At 40.2% G+C, this 26909-nt stretch overlaps 1 protein-coding gene across 1 annotated transcript in view; it reads right to left on the bottom strand.

Moving 5' to 3' along the window:
• The window catches only part of CNTN3 (contactin 3), a 98981-nt gene that overhangs the window by 21303 nt on the left and 50769 nt on the right, over positions 1 to 26909 (bottom strand). The window contains exons 4-9 of the mRNA XM_050312898.1: positions 14310 to 14513; positions 13451 to 13553; positions 12282 to 12466; positions 4474 to 4610; positions 2664 to 2793; positions 1437 to 1587 (exon numbers count right to left, since the gene is read on the bottom strand). Coding sequence (XP_050168855.1) covers positions 1437 to 1587; positions 2664 to 2793; positions 4474 to 4610; positions 12282 to 12466; positions 13451 to 13553; positions 14310 to 14513 — 910 coding nt within the window. The remainder of the gene's footprint in view (positions 1 to 1436; positions 1588 to 2663; positions 2794 to 4473; positions 4611 to 12281; positions 12467 to 13450; positions 13554 to 14309; positions 14514 to 26909) is intronic.

Raw genomic sequence — 26909 nt, 5'->3', positions numbered from 1 at the left:
GTAAGTTCTGATTTATCTGGTAGCAACTTCTGTGTTTAGAAATTGCAAAACCAAACCACAACGTGGTGTTTTCCAGGAAAAAGACTGGGAGAATTTTGCCTAATTTGGAAGTAGCTTCCTGATGACAGGCTAAGCTTTGTACAACCCAAAACGAAATCCTAGAGGAGCAGGGACACATTCCTTAAGCCACAACACACTGCCATGTTAATCCACCTTCAAAAACAAAGTGTTCTGTTTCCTCAGTCTCATGCCTGGCCTTCTGGACACTCCCTGCCCGTGAATTATCCTGCCAAGGACAGGGTGACACCAGAGTGTTCCAAGAGGAGCACTCACAGTCATCCTGTCCCCACTGCTCCCAGGCAAACAGACTGACCACGGCTGTTGCTGTGACTACAGTGTGTACTTAACTCAGATACTCCAGCAACCACCTGCAAAAAGGCCGACCTGGGGCAGGCTGAGCTCTCAAACAGTTACTCTGCTCCTCTGGGTGTTCACAGCCTGTTCCATGCGCTGAAGTGCAGCTGGAACGTCCAAAGTAACAACCTGCCTGGTTTATGCTAAATCAGATGTGGAACCATCTTAATCACACCTTCCATCCAAGGAGCTTTCTTTGCTGTCCCAGTTCACTACTGAAACTCTGAGTCTGTGCAAATACTGAAATGTAAAACACAAAGCCTGAAAAGCCAAGTAATCCCCAACGTGAGAGAGATGCAAAGCAAACGGCTGCTCCAGAGCAGAGAGGAACAGTTCTGTGTTGTCTTATTATACAATTTAATCAGCAGACTTTGTGCAATTTCAGTTCATGACTAATTCAATAATGTTTTAATGGTTATTGCTGGGGAAAAAAACACGTTTACGTGTTTCTGGAAATCGATAGCTGGGGATATGGGTGAATCACAACCTCTCCACTGGGAATCACTAACCCCCAAACACATTCACTATCATGTAAATAATGGTGACAGATGTTATCACTGGTAAGACCACGGTTGCTTAAAAAGAACCTCAAAGTGCATTTTCATTTTCTTTTCCTGTTTTCATCTGCTATTCTCGACCTCCCAGTCATTAACTTCTCTTTCTTTTCTCAGCCATATTATCACCAGGGCTGTGACACACCTCATTTGCCTCCTTCCCAACATTTTCAGAGCTTTTTATTGAAGGCTTTTAGTACTGTTCTATAGGCTTTGCCTTTCTAGTTTTCTATCAGCATCTGATTCTCTCTAAATCCAGCCAAACTCTGCATTAAACTGAAAATAGTGTCTGCCCCTTGACCTTAGAGAAAGCACTACACTTGCACTCTCAGTGCTCTGATACAATGACAATTAAAAACCAACTGAACAACTTTACAATGTTTGGATCTACAGACGACACAACAGCATAAAAAGACATGAAAAAGCTTCTTGTAAGATTAAAACAAATAAACCAATGTAACTTGATACCTTTCACTTTCGTGTAGCTGCTCACCTCCCTTCTTCCAGGAACATTTGGCCTTAGGGGAAGCTTTGGGTTTGCATTCAAAGTCAACTGTGCTGCCTATTTGAACCTGGATCAGTTTCTTCATCGGATTCTTGGAAAAATCTGGAGCAGAAGCTAAAACAGAAGAGATAGCAACAGTGAAATAAAGCACTTGTAATTACATTAACGATACTACTATTTAGCACTCACACAACACTTCTCAGATTCCAAACACAATTAAAACCATCAATTAGTTCAAGGGGGTCAGTCCTGTTGGACCATGAGGCATCTCCCCTCCTCACCCAGGCACACAAGCTGTGCAGGTCCCTGGCCCAGCGAGGCGTTCAGAGCAGATCACACCGAGCCCAGCCCAGCTGGAGCCTCGGCACATGCCTGACTGCACACCCTGCTCAGGGGGAGACCTGAGCTCAGGGGTCTCATTAAACCCCACAGAACTGGAGGGTTTCCAGTGGAGAACGCAACGTCAGATGACACGAAATGGCAGCACAGCTCGTTCTGAGGGCACACAGTTTTCCTTTCCTAAAAAGGCACCTACGCTGACAAAAGGAAATTCAGTATTTTAGGAGACCAAGGCTGAAGGAGCACCTGCTGATGGGCTGTAACCTTAACAACAGAAAGGCAATAACCTGTGTCCCCAAAACACACCGTTCTGGTAAGCCTGGTTTTGAAACCAGCCCAGGGTGCAGATCACACAAGATCACAGGTTCTGTGTTCCCCTCAAACAAACACTTGTCACTGTTTTAGACCCAAGCACGTGCTGATTGACTGAATGACGGTTTCTTGCCCCCTGGATCAAGGAGGGCTGCACACAATGGCTTTTAAATGCCTGGGAGGCTCGGAGCAGGAGGGGAGTGCTGCTGACTGACTGCAGGGACTCCACACCTCGTGATGAGGGGTTTTAATCTCCAGGCCCGTGTCCAAACCCCCAGCTCTGCTCTCCCCCAAATGAGTAATTTAGAATGTTCTGTTTTAAAAGCAGTGAATGATTGGCCTGCAGATCCTCTGGAAGCAGATGAGTCAACTCCTCAGCACTGCAGATAAAGACATCAGGTTGACAAAAATGTTTATTTCGGTGATAGCATCTGAGCGAGTTAAATTTGAGACCATGAGGAGGTGGACCACAAGGCAGGTGGAGGGGGTGTGGAGAGGGAAAATGAGGTTTGTGTTCTAGTGAGAAGGGAAAATCTTACCTACAACCCTGAGCTCTGCACTTGAGTAGATGACACCGTGTTTATTTTCAGCTATGCACTGGTATCTGCCAGAATCTGTCAGATTTAGATTTGATATTGTAAGTGCACCATTTTCAATTTGGATCCTTCCCTGAATATTAAGAAAAATACCTTTATTGATGATATATTTCCTGTGAAAAATTTAAAATAAGTAAGGAATATAAATAGGACAGCATAAATACAATGCATGGGGTAAATGCAACACCATAATCATGAGAACAGATATAAAAGAAGTGACACAACTGCATCATGGTCTGGCAACAGTCTTCAAGTAAGGAGGCTTGGCAAGACAGTGTATGAAAATGATCCTTACTTGCTCAGTTTCACAGAGGCTTTGCAATCTCAAATAACCTTGTATTTCCCTGGAAATATGGACAAAATCCTACCAGCCTCCTCAGGACAGACCAGAGTATCCAAACTATGCAGATGGCACTGGCATTTTGTACTATTTAGAGATTTCACACATGCCATTTGCTAATGAGCTTCCCATAATACTGTGCAGAACAAATTCCAACAGTCATCAAACAGAAGACCTGGACTTAAGTGCCTTAAACCAGCAAAGCCACTGAATTATCTGGATCTTCCCACCTTGCTTATTCTTGGATAACTGCATCAATTACAGTAAGAAGTGACTAATTTGAGGAGGGAGTGGTGGAACTGGTGAGAAAAGGAACCAGTGACAACGAAAAAACTAAAGCAGCACAACCTTTGGGAAAAAAAAAAACAGACCAGAACCCAAAATACATGCCCAGCCCAAAAGTATTTTCTAATGGTTTTCTTTTTTTTTTTTTTGAGGGGGAGGGGAGGGGAGAAACAGGGAGCCTGAGAGATTCTAAGATGTTTTTGTACTTACTGAGGTAAAAAACCACCTCAGTGACTCTGTGTGAGATTCTGTGGTCCCTCATTTAACCTGTCCCCAAAACACCACCACTCCTTTCAGTGACCATGTAACTCCCTGAATGGTCAGAGATGTTTTTCACAGCCATCCACTGGATTCACCTGAGCAGTCACTCTTTCCTTTTCTTCAACTCTTTAGTGCCAGTGTTGAGCACAAGGCACTGGCCAAGGGCAAAATGCCTCCCTGCAATGGGCTGGTGCCTGTAGTTTATATTCCTGATAACCTGAACTGGGCAGTTTTCCAACAAAGCAGTGAGATTTAAAATCAATATTTTACAATCAATCTGCATTTCTGACCTGGAGACCAAGTATCTCCCCTTCTAAGTTCAACTTCTTTTCCCTGTCACCAAATGCATTACTATCCATTACTTTAACAACTGTATTAAAACAAATACCTATGTTATTTTGCTATTTATATTTCATTCTTTGCAGCAAGTAATGGGAACCCAACGAATCTTTAGGATTTTTGTCTTTTTTTTTTTTGTCAAGAAGTTTGAATATGTTTTCTTACCTTCAACGAAATGACAACTGCAATTGCAGTAAAATAATTTAAATTCTCTATCCCTCATTTATGGTTCTTTATGTACAACTTTATTAAGCTCCCTTCTCCAGTCATTCCTTACAGACTTCTTTCTATGCTTCTATTGTTGCTTTTGAACCTGCTTTTAGCTGGGATGTTTTTGTACAACGTAATTTGTCTTTGTGTTTCTGGTATTGCAGCTTTTGAAGTTTCCACTTGGATGCTCTCCACAAACATATGAAAGCCACTGTCAAATATTCCTCTTGACTAATTGCCCAGCCTTCTGAAAATTCTCATATTTGTATGAATAATGTTAATTTTACCCAGCATCACGTTTTCAGAAGAGAATGTTACCTCTACTGACAGTTGGTCTCCATTCTTCAGCCACCTATATGATGGTTTGGGCTTCCCACTTGCTCTGCAATCCCAGTGTAGGGTGTCCTCTACAGCAACTTCAACATCCTTTATGGTCTGGATCCAGTGAGGCTTTGCTGCAGATGAAAAACACAACAGAGACCCAAACAAGTTATTGTTCCATACCCGAATCTAAGGGTTAATTTACAGGGAACTCATCAGATTTCTGCACAGACTGGTCTGTACCAACAGAGGTTCTTACTAGTCCTGCTTCAAGTCCCCTAATGAAACAAGTAACTTGCTCTTCCTTTTATGCATTTTTTTTTACTACAGCAGTAAACCAAAGAAAATTGAGAGTAAAAATCACTAAAGGTGGACCAGTGAAACCAGTATTAAAATCACCAATGATTAAACAACACAACTTTGAGGTACTCATTAGAAAAGGACATTAATGGTGAGACTGAAATTAAATAAGTGATGTGGCTAAATCATCAAATTAATGCAGAAGAGAATCCTTTAAGTCCTAAAAAAAAAAATAATGGTATGTCAGCCTTAGTGCTAAATACCATTTAAATTGTTTTCTAATGTGAGGCAGCACTTAACAGGATGAATGCATGGATATATGAGATTGGTTTTGAAAGCATTAGTCTTGGCACAGCATTTGGGTGATGCAAACCAGTAAAAGGAAGTCCATAAAAATCACTATTTTTTGAACAAAACTTTGATGTATTAACATACACCCTTCAGAATTACCCAAAATACAGTTGAAACTGTAAAGATATTTAAAACATCTGTTACAGCTTTCATAGGGGGGTGGTGGGAGAAAGCTCACTTGGTAAATAAACATCAGTGCGTGGAAAACAACATTAGTTTATTCTCTTATTCCTTTAGTGCTATTTCACACAACACTGTTTTACAGGTAATTTGTGAATTTTCTTTGAATTTATTCAATTTACTCGAAAGTTTATAATCTCCATATATGCTATTTCTCCAGGAAAAGATAAATTCTGGACATTGCATATGGAGAAAAGAGATAAAAGAGTAGGATGGAACTTGGCTGCAAATATATAGCTACAGGCAAAGAATTTTCCAGAGACAATTTGATTATCTTAAGTTAGTCATTTAGGAAAATCTCATAACACACTCGTATCAAAACAACTAGGAGGGAAAAAAGTCCCTGGTGATGCAGGAAAATATTATTTAATACACGAGTTCTGGAAGCACAGAAGGTCAGATTAATTCCCACTGAACTTCCCACTACAATGGAGTTATACCAGCAATTAACTCAGGCCAGGGAAATTAATGACTTGCCTGTGGCCACGAGGGAAGCCTCAGCACAGCTGAGAGCTGATCCTGTGCCACTGCCACAGGCACAGCACCAGCCAGCCCAGGTTTGGATGAGGGCCGGTATTAATTTCATTTAAAAAGATTCACAGTAAATAAAAAGATTCATTGTAATTCATGCAGATTTCCCCTCCACCAAGGGTTCTGCAATGCAGCAGCACCACCTCAACATGCCCACGTACAGTCCCATACTTCTATGGCAGCAAGGTTTAATACTATTTATGATTTCTGTATCCATACTTAGGATTAACTTCTTACAGAAGAATTTACTGAAATATATTCACTGAGATATTAACTACTAATAAATATTGGAATTCAACCAATATTTGCTGTGAAACCCTCAACTACTACTTTTTTTTGGTGCATCCCTGTGAGGATTAACACCCTTCACTGATTTGGGGCTGATACACTTTTTGCACATTCTTTATCAAGGTCAGCTCTAAAAGACAGGATAAGCTGATCTTTGTGTCCCACAAATGTACTTTTTACTGGTATTAACTGTGGTTAAATCTTGAAAGTTCACGTTGCAACACTGGAGTACAAGAAACAGCTTTATATCACATTGTCATTTGGACCGTTTGCCCCACATGTGCCATGGGAATCAAAGCTCAGGACTCCATGCCTTGTGCTTCCTGCCACTTTGCACATCTAAATATTTATGCAACATTCAGCAGCGCCTGAACTACTGATGGATCCATACACGTGGCATATTTCACATCCACTGCCTATCTCCCACTTGGAAGTAGGTTAAATATAGTCTATTTTCAAGTTCAAGATCTTGGATTCAATCCCATTAATAAGAAAAACACTGTCTACACCATAAATCCTATTTTGGGACTCTGTGTCAGACAGTCTCCACAGGAGGGTTTCCCAAGTTTCCATACAATAGGTTAAAGCAGAAATGCACAGAACAGATTCCTAAGGCACAACAATGTGAGAAAATTCACGGTGCTTGTTCGGTCACAAGAGTGTTGATGGGGACTTTGGTAATTTCCTTCAGAAAGGCTCTTTTTCTCTTCAAATCACTGACGGAGGAATTCAGCAGAAAGAAAAATACCCTTTTCAACCTGCCACATCTCAAAACCTTTGAAAAAGAACAATTCAACCAAACAGCTCAAAATTGAGAAGGCAGCTAAATAGAAGCAATTCCAGCTGGGAATACTCTGATTTGTGGCCAAGGAAAAGGTGGTTCACGCTGCAGCAGCTGAGGCATGTGCAGACAGGTCATGTATCAGTAGCTCTAAATACCCTCCCAAAACAGAGGCAGGACTTGCCAAGGCCAGCACTGCCCTTTTTGTTGAGCTCTGCCTGATGGTACCTAAATGACTGTGAATAAACTGCTTTGTTCCTCTCAAGATCTTGTCACTGTTAGGCAAACGCTGCTGCTCAGAACATCTGGTTCCACAACTGCCACATCCATGCTCCTGAAGGAACACTGATGACTTGGGAACAGCCTCATTCTCTCTGCATGGCTTGGTGTCTTACTTGGATCTTCCTGAGGAGACAGGAAGGTATCACTTCTCCCTCCTTAAGCAACAAGAAGGCAACACATCTTCACTGAGATGAAAAAAAAAAAAAAGATGATGACCTGTAAACTGAGAGGTTGGAAGTTAATTTTAATGGAGTTTGTAGTTCAGGGTTTGAGACTGTGACAGGAATCCGTATTCTGTGGTAATATTAACAATTCTTCAGAACCTGCTGTGCAATCTTCATGAAAGATTCACGTGAAGTTCCCTCAGGATGAAATGCTTGTAGGAAAGTGATTCTCTAAAGCCGTCAGCTCCATGGCCAGTCACTTGGAAAAGCACCGGCCTTGTACTTTGCTTCAGCTGTTTCAGCCTAAAATATTCCTTGCAATACTCATGGCCCCAGAGGCGAGAGGTGAACAAGTGTGTAAGTTCATAAAATTTATCCCAGAGAGGAGGCTCTGCCATCTTTTTTTTTTTTGGAGGTTACAATGACCCTCTTCTTCCAGCTAGTTAGGCCAGGCACGTCTTCCTGAAGAAAACCACTGTTGCATCCCTGTAGGCCATAAGGAAAGGAAGAACCATCTTTTCAGATGTTTCAGAACCCCTTTGTGATGTTCTGGGGCTTGATGTGAATGAAGGCCAACTGCCCTGAGTTACTGTGAGGAAGAACCTGGAAGCAGTGGCTGGAGAAGTAGACACTTTGCAGAAGCTCTGCTGGGATTTGTAAATTGTTTGTGGATTAAGACGCATGAAACCATGTAATTTTAGATATGATTTCATTCAGAGTAGGAGTGTTCAATAAAAACCTTCTTTTCATTCTGGCAGCCACAGGAATAGCACAAAGGAAAGGCAGAGCTTCAGGCCCATGGTTTGTGCCTGGCCTCTCCCAGAGGACGATGGGAAGCTCTTCCAGAACACTCCCCACCTGGGGCTCACACGAGATGCTTATCCACATATCCCTCCTCTGCAATTTACACTCTGGAAGCTGGAAATCTTTGAAAACACTCTGGAGTAGCTCAGCAATAAATCAGAGTCGAAAGGAACTTTCCACAGCTCAAGAGAAAGCAGCTGTGGAGCACACTGGGGAAAAAAACCCACACCCAGAAAGTGGAACCTTCACTTTTCCAGACAGTCTATCTAAAGTCAGGCTGTGACACTCAGACTGATGCCTCCAGCAGTAATGAACCTTATTTTATCTCAAAACTCCAAGTGACTTGAAGCATGAGTGACATTTTTTTTTTCCTGATAAAAACCAGAAAAGCACCCAACACATCCCTGAAAACGTTCATTTTTTGACTCCCATTCAAAAATAGAAATGCTCTCAAGCAACAGGTAATTCTTACACCATTGGGAAAAGCTGTAGGATGTAAAAAAGATGAACTATTTGTCTGTGTAGGAAGGCAACTGTATTATTAGACAGCATTAACAAGTAAACTCTGGGATGATAAAACTCAGCAACTCGATATTAGTTAGTCAAGATAAGAGTCAGACTATCAGAAAAAAGCCTTAAACAGAGATACTCTTCCACATACATGAATAACGTGGTTTCAGTAAAATTTTGCTGGGAGATTATTATAAAATTATTAACAAAATATACCAGTACTTTTTGATATAGTAAAAAAAAAAAAAGATGTAGAGTCTACAACTGCTGAGGGGGTTCATCTCTGTTATGACAGTCCAGCACTCCAGAGCACAAGGGGAACAGCAGCAGGGTTTTTTTCCTTCCTGTTAAACATTTTACCTTGGTACTGTCAACCACGACTTCTGTTACATCAGCAAGTGCTAATTAAGAATATATTTTCTTCAATTATCCTTTAAATGAACTGCTTTACGTATCTTTACCATGCTTCATGTTTAATTGCATCTTAAAACACAGAAATGTGATTCTTTCATCTCCTCTCCTTTTTCTATGCCATGAAATGTCTCCATGGATTCTTTCTTCTTCCATTATCTCTTTATGGAAAGGACTAATAACGATGACAAACGAACACAATAATAAAGAGAAAGCAAATTATTTATATATTCAGGTTTTATATTCAATCAAAGTTAGATAATCTTGTCCTATTTTTAGCACAGTCTGAAATCCCCTGAGGAGAAAACTGGCATTAAATGTTGGAACTGTAAAAAGGACAAAAAAAAAAAAAAAAAGAACACTCGGTGTTGGGTTTTTCTTGATAAAATCCTTCATGAGAAAAAAAGGAAGATTAATAGTCTGTGAGTATTGTTATGAAAGAACCCAGAATACCTGCTTTAGAGTATCTATTTTAATTATCAATATCAACTATGGGTTGAGAGTTATATTTAAAACCCACAATATATTCAAAAAACCCAGACCCATTTAATTTATTCAGGAAGACAGTTACAGATGGGCACAGAATTTCTAACCCAGACTTATAAATAAGCATTCTTGAGAAAATGACTATGGACATGATTAAAGTTGAGTCTATATTCAAGTGCTTTGTGGCTTCAAGACTATAATTCATTATTGGACAAAGAGGCAGGACAGCACAGAAAACATCAGTGTAGTGGGGGTTTAACCAAACAATTTATGCACCAGAAAATCTGATTTTCAGACTTCAAATTTTCACAGTTTCAGCTCATAAAACAAATAAGGAGAACGGGAGTGTTTCTCTTCATAACAGAGCAATGAATGTTTCAAGCTTTTGTTCAGGACTAACTTTATAATTTTATAAAGAATCTTTAAAATCTGCAAAGAAAGGAAAACCTTCTGTTTTTCAGGCACGAAATTTTTGTCTGTATTCCTCCTCCCTCCCCAAGATTTATTTTTCACATTATTTCACTACGACAGCTTGGAAAACATTAACCCAAATTCTTCTTAAACTCTTTTTTTTGGGGTGAGCTGAGAGGAGAACAAATAGTGTCACTGTTGAAATAAAAAGACATTTGTCCATTTGTAATGCTGATATTTTTCTATATATGATTAGCAGACACACCTTAAACTTCTGCAAATCACGTGTTTTAAGAGCAGTCACCATTCACTACCAACACCAGATTTGTGTCATTTTTGACAACACATTTTGGTACTTTCTATCTTTTCCTCTATGTCTTCAGTATATTGCATTCGTTTCCCCCAAATCCTCAGCTGCTTTTAGAACAACTCCCTTAAATATTGATCTTTTATTGGAAGACTGAGTGGGATGTGGTTGGATTTCTTTACCAGACAGATTTTTGAGTTTTGGTATCAGGCACAGTGGCAATCCACCAGAAGAAACTGTCTTTATTTATAGAACATCATTAATCTACAAACAGCATTAAAGTCCTTCAAATTGTCAAACAGAGTCAAAATGATCCTGAATCCAAACTTGTTGGCATTCTATCTGCAACAACAAAGCAAGTAACAAAATAAGAAAGATTACTTAAATCTATTTAATTCTGCACAATGGGCTTCATGAAGCAGAACAAATGAAATGAAACAGTTGGAGTGCCATTACTGCCATTACAGGTCTCATTATTCTTTTGAAGATAAACATCCATATTAGGGATGACTCTAACACGGGCAGACATTTGTCCTGGAGTATGAACTCCATTCCAGGGTTCAAATCCTGTTCTAGATTTGCAATGAAAACGTTCAGACTGTCACAAAACCACTTGTTTTGATTAGCAAACTGTTGCTTGTATTGATTAGCAACGTCCTTTATCTCAGCCCTGTGGCCTTTTAATGAGCAAAACAGAACTGGGGAAGCAGGTCAGGTATCTCAGGAATGCCCACTGCTGTAATTATGAGGACTAATGAAGAAATCTCCTCTATTTTATATCTAGTTTACACTGATGTATTGTAGAACTGCCCTGATTTAAAACTGGCATAGGAATGGTGACACAAACTGATGTAGAAAACACAACTTGACTGGAAGTCTCAAGTAGTAATAAGGTCACTTTGTAAAATCAAATGCACAGAGCCAAGTTTGGAATGACAGATGACACTGGCAGATGAAGCAGCTTGGATCTTTTGCTCCATGTTATCCCTAGGATTTCTAGAGAAGGTGTTTAATTACAACTAGTACATGGAAAATTCATGTTGCTCCAAGTCTCCTGTCCAACCTAACCTCGGACATTTCCAGTAATGGGGCATTAATTTGGAAGTTGGTAAGGGGAGAAATCTCTTTTCCTTCTTCTTTATGAAAATCTGTTGTGCTTTGAACTAAAATCTTCACTGACTAAAATCTCCATTGCAGCTCCCTGTGCTCCAAGTTGCAGATTAGCTCTGGGCCTTTTACACAACTGAAAAAACCATCTCTTTGCTCAAATATTCCTACACAAGGAAAACATTCCAAAGCACAGTCAGAAGCGCTGTTTAAATTGTCATTTACCTAAAGAAAATTCTATTTGCTGAGATCTGGCTTCAACAAAAATTGTCAATTACCACTTTGTTGCAAATCACTCTCTCTTTACACCACCACCAGTGTGCTTTGCTGATACTCATTTCACTCAACAGCCTCAAATGCACAAGAGACTCAGTCTTTTTTCCAGCTATTAAATCTCACAGTATTTCATTTCCTATACTGGATTATATTCTCTCACTTATTTACACATTTTAAAATAAAACTGGCTGCTTAGAAAGCACAGGATTGAGAATATCCATCAGTAATAATCTTTTCATAAAGCAAGATAAAATTTGTATTTCCTATAAATGTGAGGCCTCCGTGATCCCCCAAATAAATCCAACTGACTGAAAATTGAAGGTTTCACCACTGGACCAGTATGAAATGTCTAAAAAAAAAAGTCCTTCCATCACATTAAAATAAGTACAAGCATTCTCCACACCACTCTGGGTAACCCTTTTGAGCCTTAAGACATTCCTTAAAAATCTTATGCAAGGAACTGGTGCAGGAGTTCTCATTTTCTGTGAGTACTTAATAATGCCACGGATTTTTAAGCACAAATGCCTGATGGCACTGCAGGAGCTCTAAAGCCCAGAGAAGTTTCTATTTCATGGTTAAAGAAGAATGGGAGAGAGGGAGCACAAAAGTTTCCTACCATAGTAAGTGAGGCGTCCTCTTGCAATGTTTTTCCCCCTTGAGTTTTCAGTTATACATTCATACAGTCCTGCATCCTCCTGCTGGAAATTCGGGATTTCAATCATGCCATTGGATTTCCTCAGCTTGATTTTGCTTGGAAATGGCAGACCATCAGTTCTTCTCCAGTTAATCTGAGGCACAGGGCTAGAGAGAGAGTAAGGGGATTTTAAACAGCTTTGCTTAAACTCCTTGATTGTCATAATGAGATACTTTAAACTAAACTAAACTCAGAAGTGACTAAAGGCTTGTGTTAAAGCAGCAATCACACTGTACAGGACAGATGGTCACACACTGTGGCACCTGGTTTCATACACTGTGCTGTTCCACACGCTCGCATTTGTGGGACCAAATTTGTTCATGAATATCTCAGTGAATGTCCAGTGACTGTAAAAACATCTTTAAAATCAGCACTGGCCTCCCCTGACGATGGGTGACATCTACCAGTGACTTCCACAGAGGCAGAATCTACCCAAGTCTTCTGAAATTCTCATCCTCTAACAGCCATTTATTCTCTGATTTTGGACTTTCCCTCGCTAGGGAACCAAAGCAATAGTGTGTGATCGAGTTATCAATCTGATATGAGCACCTGACAAAGCTGTCTGCAAATAAACCACAAAGTGGTAAGTAAATACATTTACAGAACCATAAATGCATTCTCAGATCATCTGTGAAAGAGAAAAGATATCAGCTGTGTGTGAAGTATCATTCAGAGGAGGAATGAATTTTAAACTTTATCTTGGCTATAAAGGAAGAACAATATTATGAAAGCATCAAGGACATTTAACAGGAAAATTCAGACAACATTCTCACAGACTTCAACACCATTTGGTTCTGCACAGAGAAGGCAGACCTAGGTAAGAGGTCATATGCAAACCCACGCTGATCTTACTCAAGCTAATTTGAAATGAAATATAAATTCCTGTGCTGCCAACATACACATTTGAATTCTAAACAAAATTAAAAATTACTCCAAGACTCTTTACCCTCTTATTTCAAGGCAGTAACTGCGATGATCCAAATAAGATATTTGGAAAACACCACCAAAACAACTGCCAGACCCCCACATCTCCTGGGCAGGTGAACCCTAACGTGCTCCAACTTTCAGTAGGAGTGGAGCTGAAAACTTACTTTCCTAGTGCAAAGCACTCCAGCCTCACAGTTGAGCCTTTAGCTGCAGGAAGGGTCTCAGGAAACTGAACTTCTATTTTGGGTTCATACTCTCCCATCACACCTGAAAGAGACAAATGAGAAAGGTAGTTTTAAGTTTTTTAAGCCTTTTTCCCTCTCTTTGGTGCTACATCACATTAAACTCAAAATCAAGTTTGCTTCTCTCACATTCCACATGTAAAGGGATGTGGGAAATCAGGAAAATCTGTGTCAAGACTTAGGAAGAGGAGCAGGAATTGTCTGGCCAAGCAGGGCAGTGATTCTGCCCTTGCACTTGGCACTGGTGACGTTGTACCCCGAGTGCTGTGCCCAGTTCTGGGCCCCTCAATTTAGGAAGGGCATGGAGAGGCTGGAGCAGATCCAGAGAAGGGCAGCGAGGCTGGTGAAGGGCCTGGAGCACAAGTGCTGGGAGGAGCAGCTGAGGGAGCTGGGGAGGCTCAGCCTGGAGAGGAGGAGGCTCAGGGGAGACCTCATCACTCTACAAACTCCTGACAGGAGGGGGGAAATGGGGGTGGGTCGGGCTCTGCTCCCAGGAACCAGCGGCAGGACAAGAGGGCACAGGCTCAAGCTGCACCAGGGGAGGTTTAGGTTGGACATTGGGAAGAAATAAGAGAGTGCTCAGACACTGCAAGGGGCTGCCCAGGGAGGTGGTGGAGTCACCATCCCTGGAGGTGTTTAGGAACAGACTGGATGTGTCATCAGCGCCATGGGCTGGGTGATAGGGTGGGGTTGGGTCACAGGCTGGACTCCCTGATCCCAGAGGCCTTTTCCAGGCAAACCCTGGGGACACCCCGAGCGGTGGCCGGAGGGGCAGCCCTACCGTCCGTGCGCAGCACCAGGGGCGTGGGCGAGCCCAGGGCCTGGCTGTTGGTCACTGAGCTGGTCACCACACACGTGTAGTTGCCCACGTCCGACGGCTCCACCTTGGCGATGTAGAGGTGCCCCGTCTCCTGCGACACGAACCGCCGGCTGTCCTCCTGGACAAACGACGGGTACTCGTTGAAGATCCACGCAAAGGACAATTCTGGTTGGTAGGAAATGGAAGAAAAGGTGTTTGAGGACGCCTTTCACTTTTTTTTCCCCCCTTCAAAAATCAGTATTTTCTTATATCGTACTATATATATACACACACATACATTATACATACATATATATAAATTAATATATTTAATATATACTTTATTATGTAACAAACAGGACCAGAAAGTCAATGGTCAAGAAAAATAAATTTTCCAAAGTACCAAAAACTAGAAAAAACCTCCCATTTTTTTCACCAAACCTTCATCTTCCCCAGAGGAAGGTGAAAGAAATTCCAAGCGTTTTACACAAGGGTAGGGTTTTCTTTTAAATATTCTTTTTTTTTTTTTAAATCTGTTTTTTTAAAGACTTCATACATGCAAGGAAATAGGAGCAGACAGCAAAAAAACGAGAGCAAACTTTGCTAAAGTGAAAGATTATTCATTCAGTAGCTACCCAACAACTCAGCTCAATACTTAGCAGGTAGAAACAGGACAGGAGTATCCACGTGAAAGGAATGCCAAAAGAAGCCTAAATTCCCAGCAGGGCTCATCACACAGCAAACCCATATTTTCATACAAAAATCCATAACCACTCAATTAAAAAAATCTGTATATGATATGGCAAAGTAGCCCTTGCTACCATTTATTATGATAATTTGAATGGAAAATAAAAAACCTGCTCGTTTCCAAAAACAAACTAAGAGATCTGGCAAAAACTCCACTAAATTTGTTTTTTTCCTGAACACTCCGAGCTCTGTGTGTCCAATTTTAATTGGCAAAGCCCCTTCCTGTGCAAGGCCACGTGTTTGTCTCATTCATATCCTGCACTATCAAAGGAAATTAATTTTTAATGGTGTTCTAGGCAAGAAATAATTTTTCACCCACGTGCCACCCAGCTGAAAGTTTATACAAAGATTGCAGCTCCTGGAAGTGCTAATTAGGGACAATTAGAGCTTGAGTGACCTGTCTTCATGTTGAAGTATTTGTAGCATTTGTGCTGCCCCTACAAAATGAAGATCGTCCCTTTTTGCACAGGTTTAATTTGAAGGTGCATAAATTTGGGAGGAAGTCATGAAATGGAGAGGTGACGTTTTCTGAACCCTGCCAGCTGAGTATCAACTGTGCAACAGGACAATTTAACCCAAGGTAAGGTTGTGCAGATGAAAAAACACTGAATAAATGAAATGATTAAAATATTTATGGACTGGCTAATGCGGAAAAAAGGCATCAAATGAAATGGCTCATCATAATTGCATTTAATTTTCCTCTATCAATATTTAAACTTCTTCCATTAAGATAATTTTGTAGGAGTGGTGTGTACCAACAATTAACAGTCTCAGAGCTCTTCTCAGAAGTCAAACTTCTGTCACAGTTAGAAATACTTATTGTTGGGAACAGAACCACAGAACTGTTGAAGCTGGCAAAGACCTTTAAGATCATCACCCTCGTGGACTTGCAGCATCTCCTCAGGTGAAACAATGGCTTTCACTAAAATTCCTTCCTACAGAACTCCAGAGGTGTAAATAATTTAGGGAAGGGGAGGCCAACAAGAACCAACAGGAGAGTTTGTGCACTGGGAAGCAGAACCTTATGATCGAGCTGGACTTCAGTAAGACTTTTGAGATTTGCCACCAGGGTCTTGTACATAAGTCAAAGAATATTCCTACAGTCCAGAAAAAAAAATATTCTGTGTAACTCTTCTCCCTCCCACAGTCCAGCACAAATCCCACCATGTCAGGGGTTTGCTGATGAACTGAGAGGGCTTGCTGAGTGATCTCTGGGTAGCAGGGAGGTGGGAGCTGGATGGGTCTGGCTGTGGTTTGGTTCTGCTCCCTCTATCAGGCACTTTCCAAGAGAAAAAAATAGAATTAAAACTGACTTTTAAAAAGGAAAAAAAACAAAAAAAGAGTACACTGGTATGGTCTTTCTAAATGGAAAAGACTAGAAAATAAAGTACAGTTCTGTTTCTACAGAAGAACTGGATGGAGAGAGTGATCACAAGGCTGAGGGAGAGGCTGCACAGCAAATTAGGTACCAATTCAGGAACTGTAAGGAAAAAAAATATATTTTCAGCTCTGCATCAAACTCAGACATCCATAAGGCACAGCAGTGGGTGATGCCAGGCTTTATTGGCTCTGGTATTTATTGAGCTACTTGTGTTTCCCTGCTCAAAGTATTATTTTATGCTGGGGAAAATAAAAAAAAAAGAGAGAAAAAGAAAAAAGATGTCGTTCAAAACAGTCAAAGGGGATGGACAGCTCTGGATAGGCAGCAGGAAAATAAGCAGCTTCATTTCATTCCTATTATATTGGGTTAAGTCAAGAGTAAACCCATTGAAATCAGTCATTATGATTATGAAAGCCACACAAAGTGTATTCCAGTTTAATTGGATCCTTCAACAGCCTATGAATAAACACTCCTGGAAACCTCATTTCCCATTCAACATATATTTTCATCGACTCTCTTAAAAAAAAGGAGCAGGGTGTTTCTTTCCAGCCCATACTTCATTTTATATTTATTGTACTTTACAAAATTGTATCCTTATTTTCCAAAAAAAAAAAAAGAAAAAAAAATCATATTAAACCAACTTGTTGTGTGATTTATTATGTTTACACCATTTGCCTGTTGCTGATCCGAGGGCACCTCCAGGGACTCAAACTCACTCCCTTTCTGTCAATTAGAAGTTTCCAGTTGATTTTCAGTTATAAATGGAAGCAATATGTCTCTCCTGGGCTTCCTCTGAGATCTGAGCCTTCGCTTTCCAATGCATTTTTTTCCTTATTTGGGGCCCATACTTGGATAAGGTATTGGAAATTACGGTTATTACTCAAATTTTTATTTGTTTACTACGTCTTGCTTGGCGGCTTCTCTTTATTTTGCATTATTTGATTATTATTTACTGTGCAATCTACAAACCACAACACACCCAGCATGTTCAAACTATTCTGGGCCTTTTGTGCACTGAAGTGCTCAATTAAAAAAATGTTTATAAAATTACCTGCCAGCTTTAAACTTGATTTTTTTTTTTTTAACAAAATTCAACAATTAAATCAGTATGGCCCTTGAGATCTGCCATGGTCATTTCTGTGAGCCTTAAAAAAACCAAATTAGTGTTGCTAAAGGAAATAAGGGGGTAAGCCCTACACATTTAGTAGTTTTTAACCACAATCAGTCAAGGTCAGGCCTTAAATTCATGCACATCCCTTTGAAAATATTGCTTTTAATTATATTATGTATTTCCTCTAAGAGAGACTGCAACCGTTTATGGAACCAGGAAGATTCTGTATCTTATAAACAGAAATGGACAAGAGCAGTTGTGGAAATCCAAAACTGTAACTGAATTCTGGAAGTTTGCAAAGAAGTAGTTTTTTGGGGAAGAAAGAAAAAAAAACAACAGGCAAATAGACCTATGACTTATTTTATTCACTAAATGCACAAATCCTGTCTCTTGTTCATTTTGTTCTAGACTACACTTCCCTACACCTGTTTAATGTATATCCACCAGCCCCATAATTCACACCTAAATGAGATGTCTAAAATAGCCAAAAGAAAATGATGTGAACAATATTCTTCTGAAACAGATTTCAAAGGGTCAAAAAACTGACTTGATTTGAATTAGTCAAGTGGATGTTTCCATAAATAAACCTCAGAAGGAATTAAAATTCTTGAATTTTGAGTGCATCAAGCTGACTGGAGAATACTTAGAGGTTTTTAAAAAAACCACCAAAAATATCAAAAAACCAAATGTTTCATGTCAATCACTGATATCCAAATCTCAATTATTTCATGCAGTTCTCAAGTTCTGATATTAGGATATTCTGTAACAGAGATACAAGGGGGAAGCTGAAATATCCTGGTATTTTCTGGCTCCAACTGGAGCTCTGCCCAACCCACGGGATGGGATGTGGCTTCTAAAAAAAACTGTTTTAGAGAAACTATTCAGACAGAATTGAGCAATGACAGAAACTGCAATTAAAGATACTGAAGCAGCTATTTTGAATTATCTACCTCAGAGTTAAAAGTAATGGAATAGTAACACTGATTTTGAGAGGATAATGACAGATTCCATAATTGAGGAAGAAACCAATTAAGTTCATCATTTGGCCCAGTTTCAGCTCAAACTGTGATGAAATGGCAGAAGATGGAGCAAAGTCTCTTGTTTTGGGGATGAGCTTCACTCAGGAGGGAGGGAGCTCTCAGGGTAAAGACTCTGAGAATTCATGTGGGGCTTTGGGGGCACTCACACACAGAAATGTCATTTTATCACTGCTACAGCTCTGTGTGTCTGCACAGGAACCTCCAGGAAAGTTCAAACAAGTTATTTAGAAGTAGGAAAATAATCTGCACGAGGCAAAAGTGCATTAAACAACTATTTTTCCTTTCTTAGTCTGGCCACCTGCAGCTACTTGAGTCCACTGAGTTCACCCTGAGTAGTCCATCCTTCCCTGGGCAAGCCACCAACACCAGCTGCAAGGCTGCTCTCTTGCTAATACTTTATCTCTGTCATAAAATAAATAACATCTCTCTTTTTTTTTTTTTTTTTACAAACCTTAAAGGTTGCTTTCCAAATAAAAATCTTGAGCGCTGGAGGCGTAAGACAAGGTGTTTATGTGCTCCAATATGGAATGCCCAAAGATATGTGTAAACTGGGTCTGAAAATGTCTTTGGTTGCCACTGTCAGAAATGATAATGCTTTGGCAATGAAAAAACCACCTCATAGTTTTATTTCAAATAAATTATCATTTCAGGGGTTTGGGGTATATTTTTGAGCACATTAAATGCCCAACTGTCCTAAGTACGTTCAGCTGGGAAAAGCAAACCAAAACTACCCTCAGACTGTGGATTTCCAAGGTGGGGGATCCTGGACTGTTTGCATTCAAGTAGTTCTATCACTAATAATAAAAAAGTCTTTAACTGCAGTCAAACTTCAGAGTACAAACTATCTATAAACTCTAGGTTAGTTTAATTTTTATTCATGCTTTTTATGTAAAAATAATGACGGTTACAAAACCTCTACAACATGGCTTGACTTGTGGCCACCAAGAGTAAGGTGGGACAATGAATACCTGGTTCAAACACTGCAAAGTTTTCCCGACTTCTGAAATTCCCCCCAAGCTCTTCTTTTGGCTGAAGATATTTTTGTTTATACAAGATGCAAATTGCCCGATGGGAATCTCAGGCTGGCCACAAGAACTGAAGAACATATCCTGAGAAATTAATTTCATCCCGGAGTATAATGGAAGCACTCTGATTTGAAACTAATGTATAACATTAATTGTTTTGGCACAAAAGGTGAATTATTTTATAGCTAAAATAGAAAAGATCAATTTTCAGCCTGCTGTGCAGGTAATCAGGCATGCAACTCCTGTGTAGGGAACAGCCCAAAACAATGAGAGCAGCGCGACACACACGCAATATCTTGCAATTTCAATCTACACATTTAATGAGAATATTGAAATGTTTCAGCTGAAGTTGCAAGGTTCCTACTTCAGGCTAAAACCTAATTTTCATTTTTAAATGGAATACGGCGAGAGTCCACTCGCTTTGTGATTTGGAAACGAGCTGGTGCGATGTAAAAACAGATGCAGTTCTTTAAACACAGGAAATTGGGGCTTTCTCTGCTGCCCCCCAACCCACAGCACAACCACAGGGCTGGCCAAGCACCAACTGCACACACTGACCTGTCACCTTTGCAAAGCTGCCACGGGGATGTGAACCAGCCCATTGAAGACAAGTCATTCTCTGTATTTAATAATTTAGTAAGAGCTTTTCTAAGTCTTTCAAAGCAGCGTTGAAAGCAAAGCTCACCACTGTAATTAAAACCTAAACATTTCTAAGCTCATCCTTGGGAAACAGATGCTTGAGACTGACAGTGGTATTGCTTTATTAATACCACAAACCCCCCCCTCCTCCTGGTGAGTACAATTCCAAAGGGCACATTCCCTGGAAAAGCTCTGGGCAGCAGGGCCCTGCCTGCTGCCTGTTCTCCTGCCACACCAGGGATTCCACCATTAGCCAGGGCTGGGTTTCAAACTGAACATGACCTTTTAATATAAAACTGCTCCTTAACTGGCAGGTTAAATGTTCCTTGGCGCTCCCAAGGAAGTCCAGATGCTAATGAGAAGGTCTGACAAAATGCTTTTCTGCCTTTGGGTTCCAGGGCTGAATAAAATCCCCGGTTTCCCTTCCCCTGTAGCTGTGCTGGAAGGGGACGGATTAGCTCCTCTTTTTCTGCACTAATTGTTTCAGACTCTCTGTGTCATTCAGAGTGTCCTGGCTCTGATCAGGCTGTTCCCACTCTGGAAGTGCATGGAAAAGCAAGAAACTGCTTTAGGAAGCAATATTTAAATACATTCCCATCAGCCATATCCATTTCAAGTGACAAATTGTTGTTTTAATCACCTCCCTAGAACTTTCCATTTAATTGCTGAGAGCATTTCCAACAACTCTGTTGTGCTTTTTCAATAGTTGAAAGTATTTTAAATTGCTTCCTGCCTATAATAATTTTGAGGATAAAAAGACCACAGTTTAGCTTATTGCTCAACTCAAATAAATTTGATTTCTTCTGAATGTTAAATATTAGGGACATAAACTAAGGGAAACTAATGGAAATACCCAAGAGTAAATTTTCAAAGGAATGAACTACTGTTTATGGGTGGAAGCAGTAATTAGTGACAAATTTCATTTGGAACTCTTGCACTCATTTAGGAGAAGGTACGTGGTAAACCCTTGTGAGAAACAAAAATTCCTTTCAGCTCTCCTGTTCAGAGTGCAGTGATCAGCTGTGACTGTGCTGGGACTGCAGCCATCTCCCTCCTGCCTCTTCCTAATCAATTATCCTGTTTCCAAAGAGCAACTCAAATATTTTAGTAGAGAAGATAATAAAGAGCTGGAGGAAAAATACCCAACAGTCACAATTTAGGGATAAAAATAAACTTGGTAGAGAGCCAAACCCATTTATTTTCTCCAGTTTTCTCCTCTTTTCCCCAAGGCATAGCTGAGATACCTGGCAGAAGGTAAGTGAAAAGGTTCAACCTCAACTTTTTCCCTGCAATTTGGTTCTTCCCAACCTACCTTTTCCTTTTTCTTTCTATCCTCCCAATTCTTCCAACAAATACCCCACCAAAAAGAGGCAGTTTCCCATTAAAAAAATAAACAAACCTCATATTTCATCTTTCTGCCTCTTTTATTCAGGTTCAGGCAGGAGGGCTAATGAGAGGAGTATCAGCTTCAAATGCACAGCCCAGAGTCTTTCAAGGTCTCACCCCACAGTCTTCCAAGGTGTTCTGGAGTGCCCACACACATTTTGCTGGTGAAACTTATGCAGATTTGTTCCCACAAAAATCTGCTCTACTTTTTGCCCTCACTCAATAATCCATGACACTCAACTCTTCCAGGTTTTATGTCCTACTCACCACCTGGCCATGACCTAGATCCATCTCTTAAACTAAGACAAAACAGATAGAATACCAAATATCTGACAAGTAAACCAAACACAAATATAATCATGTGTTCAGTGTTATTTATCTGCATAATGGGACATGGAGTTGAAGAGTTCTGTAAGAATTCTGAGTAAGAAACTGGGATCTTTTGCTAAAAGCTTCTCAGGCCAGTTATACACCTCCACATCAGCTTAAAAAACCTGTACTATAAAGTAACTGAAGATGATGCACAAGTATATAAATAAGATATATTAATGTTAGCCTGGATTACTTCAGCCTGGAACACAGGTTTATCAAAAGGAAAAAGTGCTTCAGGAAGACTGCCTTTGATAAAGTGCATAAAGGAGTGTCTCTGTAGCATTGGTCTGCTACTGGTGGAGAAAATAATGCCCTGACAGATAGAAATCATTGTAAAATCCAGCTGTGAACATGTATTATTTTCTCTCATATGGACAAAATATAAGTGTCTCTCAGGTGCCATTTGACTTCAAACTGTCAGCTGAAATTTGTGCAGATGATGATGATGACACCAGCAGGACTATTGCAAAATATATTTTTAAATAAAAACGCCATTTCTCCTTGGCAGATTGAAAACAGCACAAGAACACCATGGAACCATTTTTAAGGCCACTGCTTTTACAATATTCAATGTACTTGTCTCCTCAGAACGCATTTTGGTGCAAAACCTCTGCCAGTGTGATTGATTGCTCATGCCCAGATGAGTGCTATCCACAACCTGCAGCAAAAGCAAGAATAGAAGCTGCAAACCCAGGATGCTTTTCACCTCCTGGAAGGAGGTTTAGATTAGATATTGGGAAGGAATCCTCCCCTGGGAAGGTGGGGAGGCCCTGGCACAGGGTGCCCAGAGAAGCTGTGGCTGCCCCATCCCTGGAAGTGTCCAAGGCCAGGTTGGAAGGGACTTGGAGCAACCTGGGCTGGTGGAAGGTGTCCCTGCCCATGGCAGGGGGTGGAACTGGATGGGTTTCAATGTCCCTTCCAACCCAAACCATTCCCTGATGTGATGCTATGAAAACACACTGCTGGCCACCAGAAAAGCGTTCGATGCATTTCGCTTTGCTGGGAGGGTATGAAATGTTTCCAAAGCCAAGGGAGTAAAACAAATTCAATTTACAGTTCCCTGAAAAACAGCACGCTGCTATTCAGGAGCTGCAGAAAGGAAGTAATCCAAGCATCAAAATATTTCTGGCATCTGAGGTGCTTCCCATGCCACGTTATTCATGAAGCACAGCCTTGCTGGAGCTTGCAGGTCTCCAAATGGCAATACAAGAGACACGAGCAAAAATCTGCAAGTCTAAATAGTCATTTGCAACAGACATGACATTATTCATTGAACGATTTGTCACAGCAAACACTGAGCAATAAATTGGGACCTATTTTTCCATGATCTGATGTTATTTCATATCAGCATGTCACAACTCTAGAATAATATGCTGTGAGCTGAATTGATCCCTGTCCTTCAAATACAGTCCCATTTATTGATGAAGTCTACATTTTGCAGGGAATGATATAAAGAGGGAGGACATTCTTGTTGCTTCATATATTTAGAATTATCCTTGCCATATTGCATGAAATAGGAACACGTATCACACGAGGCTAATCATGAATTTAAGACAAAGAGATTTGCCTTACAATTTCCAAAGAACACCTCATCAGCTCCACAACACTGATGTCATTTCCTGAAGTTCTCCTGGGATATGGTCACATTCCATTTAGGAACAAGGTAACAGGAGTATATCCACCAATGTAAAGCTAATGTCTAGTTTTTCCAGGCAAACTAAATTTGTTAAAATGTCAAATCTTCACTCCCACCATTAAAAAAATCATCTTTTTCTCTGTGTATAAAGCATCCCTGACGCCACCCCAGACAACATAAAAGGACTAGGCCTCATTCCTTCCTCTCCTCTCCAAGAGCAGAAATACCTCATAAATCCAAAATCAGTGTCAGATGAGTAAAACTGACTGTGCTAAACAAATAGAAATCACAGTATCTGGAAAACAGAAATAACAGCTGAAGACAAGCTACACAATAATCACAACACAAGTACAGTGGTAACAGTAGGTGAAACCCTAAAGGAACTTGCAGATTTGCTTTACTGAGGGCTTTGTCACTCGTTAGATACTGATTTTGGAACCAAATCAATAGCAGAGAAAAATCATTTTTAGCTCTCCATATGTCTGGTCTTTTCCCATTCTTGGCAGAGTGGGGAAAAATTAGCATCGCATGAATGTTTTTTAACCAGCTGCACATTAACTGTGTCCAACGTTAAGTTTTGTACATTGAGATGTTTGTGGTATCGACAGTCCTTTAAAAGCATTAAAAATATAACAGCAGCACAGTAAAAATCGAAATAGCTGTAGAGAGTTAAGTACAATTTAAAGGTTATAACAACAGAAAAAGTAGCAGGAGATCTACATAAATCAATTTTAGATGCCATTCCCTCTTTTGAGTGTGTGGGTGAGATGATTTACTGATTTGTGGCGAAACCCTGGGTATTTTAACAGAACTAAAATATCCAGAAGTATGGCCAGGCAGAACTATGAGAGATGAACATCTTAATTATCAAAAAACACTGTTCAATGATGACACAACTTACAACAGTAACATAAAACCAGGCTGAATTAGTAAAATATTTGGAGGACAATTCTTACACAAAGCCAGTCATTTACTGAGTCTCACATTCAGTAAATCCCAAACCAGACTGCTAAGAAAGGGAATGCCAGGAAGGGAAAGTGCTCCAACTCTAAGGAAAATATTGCAGTGGTTTGTGATAGAGCTCATGCTTTATGACAGAAACATAAAAATTATCTGTACATCCTCAACTGGAAATATTGAGCATCATCTCCCTCCCCTGCACAACAACAGCCACCAGGGAAACGAAGTGAAAATCCAAGCTCAGCACATGAGCTGATGTGCAGGGAGTTAAATGGAGTCCCATTGCTGGTTTAAATGGTGGATGTCCACACCCTGAGGGAACTGGAACTGAAGAATTCAAAAGGACAAAACTACTGTGAACTGTAAGAATTATTTGCTGCCCATTGAAAAGAGACATTCCTATGACTTATGTAAATATCTGTGCTAAAGGTAAGCAAAGAAAAAAATACACCAAATTGTAGAAGAGGCAATTCTCTTTTACCGTACTATGAACTGGTGTCTCTTTGGGGATGAACACTGGTTTCTATTGTAACTGGAATGCTGTATGTGAAGGAATAATCACCATTTAATCAAGTCTCTTCTTGAAGACTCCTTACAGAGAATGCAGAAAATACGTGCAATTAAGCTGGTGAGGTCTTAGAAACTGCACAACATGACAGAAGAAAAAGGAACAGTATTTGGGGTGCTGAAGGGGAAAACAAGCTGTTTGAGAAGGTTTTTAGAATTAGTATTGTCTGAAATTATTTGATAGCTCAATGCAACAAATACAGCATCAAAGATTTAAAAAAAAAGTCAGATCACTGATCTGGAAAGGGCTGAGCAGCCCTCAGGCCAGGTCAGCTGCTCCTAAACCATCCCTGCTATTCCTAACAAACTACTCCTGCTTCATGGATGAGTATTTTAGCTAAGACTTATAGACCTGCATCCTACCATGTCAGACCTGGGGGCACTGCAGGTTTGATGTCACTGTGCTACAGGTTTGTTTTAGTGAAGAAAGAAGGAGGATTTCTTTCTACCTTTCTCTACGCTTGCTGAAAACTTTAATAGTTAATCCTCCATCTCTCAGACAAATCCAAGGATTTTAAGTAATTCTGTTACCAGTTCTCAGCTCCATTTGGTAATTCTGGGAGCACTCAGCTGTCTCTTTTCTGCAGGAACGACACAATTAGTGTGGGGGGTGTCAATCATATCCCATCTGCTGACTGCAGAAGGAATTCTCACCTCTTCCACGTGTTTGTTCAAACCTCTGTTCTCAGCAACATGAGCATGTTTTGTATCCCCTCCTGCTCAACACCTCAGACTCAAACACTGCCAGAATCAGGCAGAGTTGCTGTCAGTTTGGTCACCACCTCTGGGTATAAACCCACACACAGGACACGAGTGTGAGAACAGCTGGGATCACTCAGACTTTGTGCTGCATCCAGAAGCAGAAATTTAATCATTCTAATTCTTACAGATAGCTGGGACAATGACCCATTTTCCCAGCTGCTGAAAAGACAAAGCTGTTGCAAGGCTATAAAGATGATTTAAGAGTATGTATCAGTTTAGGGAGAAAAAAAATTCTGCAAGCTCAGACAGTTGTAAAATTGCCACTTTATGGCTGTGTCTGCTTGGACTCTGCCAAATTTATGGGGCCACAATACCTATATTATTGAATACAATGTCTAGCTTATATTACCTTGTCTTTGCAATCAAATCTAATGTTTAACATCCCAGTCCTTCAATAATGATACTCCATATCAATTAAAAACAATAAAACCAGTTCCTTTCAAATATTACTTGAGGCTCAATAGCAATTAGTCAAAGACTGAAGATGCAGAATGAGGGATAAAATGTACTTGTAACTTTTGGTCCACCAAGAATCCATATATCCAGTTTATATCCAGTTTCCTCACCCCCTCAATGCAGCAGTGGTTTAAATTACAGCAACATCATTACATTACACCCCAGAATGTCTCCATTGCAAGAAAACAGGCAGACACCAGCATAATTAAAGACAACAACCTACTCTCTGCAATTGTCTAGTCACAGGGAAAAGCAGATTCATCGAGGCTTGGCAATTGTGAAATTGGGCAGAATTTAACCCCAGAAAATACCCCATTAATTACTGGAAATACCATAAAAATCAGACACATTAAGTGTGCAGAAATTACTAGGAACTAGAAAGGATTCCAAGATAAAAGTAAATCCCCTTAAGTACTTCCCTCCCCCTCTTTTCCTTTTGGTTTCTTTCTCTCTGTATTCCGTTTAGAAACCAGATTTCATTTCTTGTTCTCTCTGGAGGA

The sequence above is a fragment of the Myiozetetes cayanensis genome, unplaced genomic scaffold (genome assembly GCF_022539395.1).
Source record: "Myiozetetes cayanensis isolate MyiCay16 unplaced genomic scaffold, myiCay2020 scf18, whole genome shotgun sequence".
In the NCBI taxonomy this organism is placed as follows: Eukaryota; Metazoa; Chordata; class Aves; order Passeriformes; family Tyrannidae; genus Myiozetetes; species Myiozetetes cayanensis.
The sequence above is the reverse complement of the archived record's forward strand: the minus strand, read 5'-3'. Positions and strand labels throughout refer to the sequence as shown.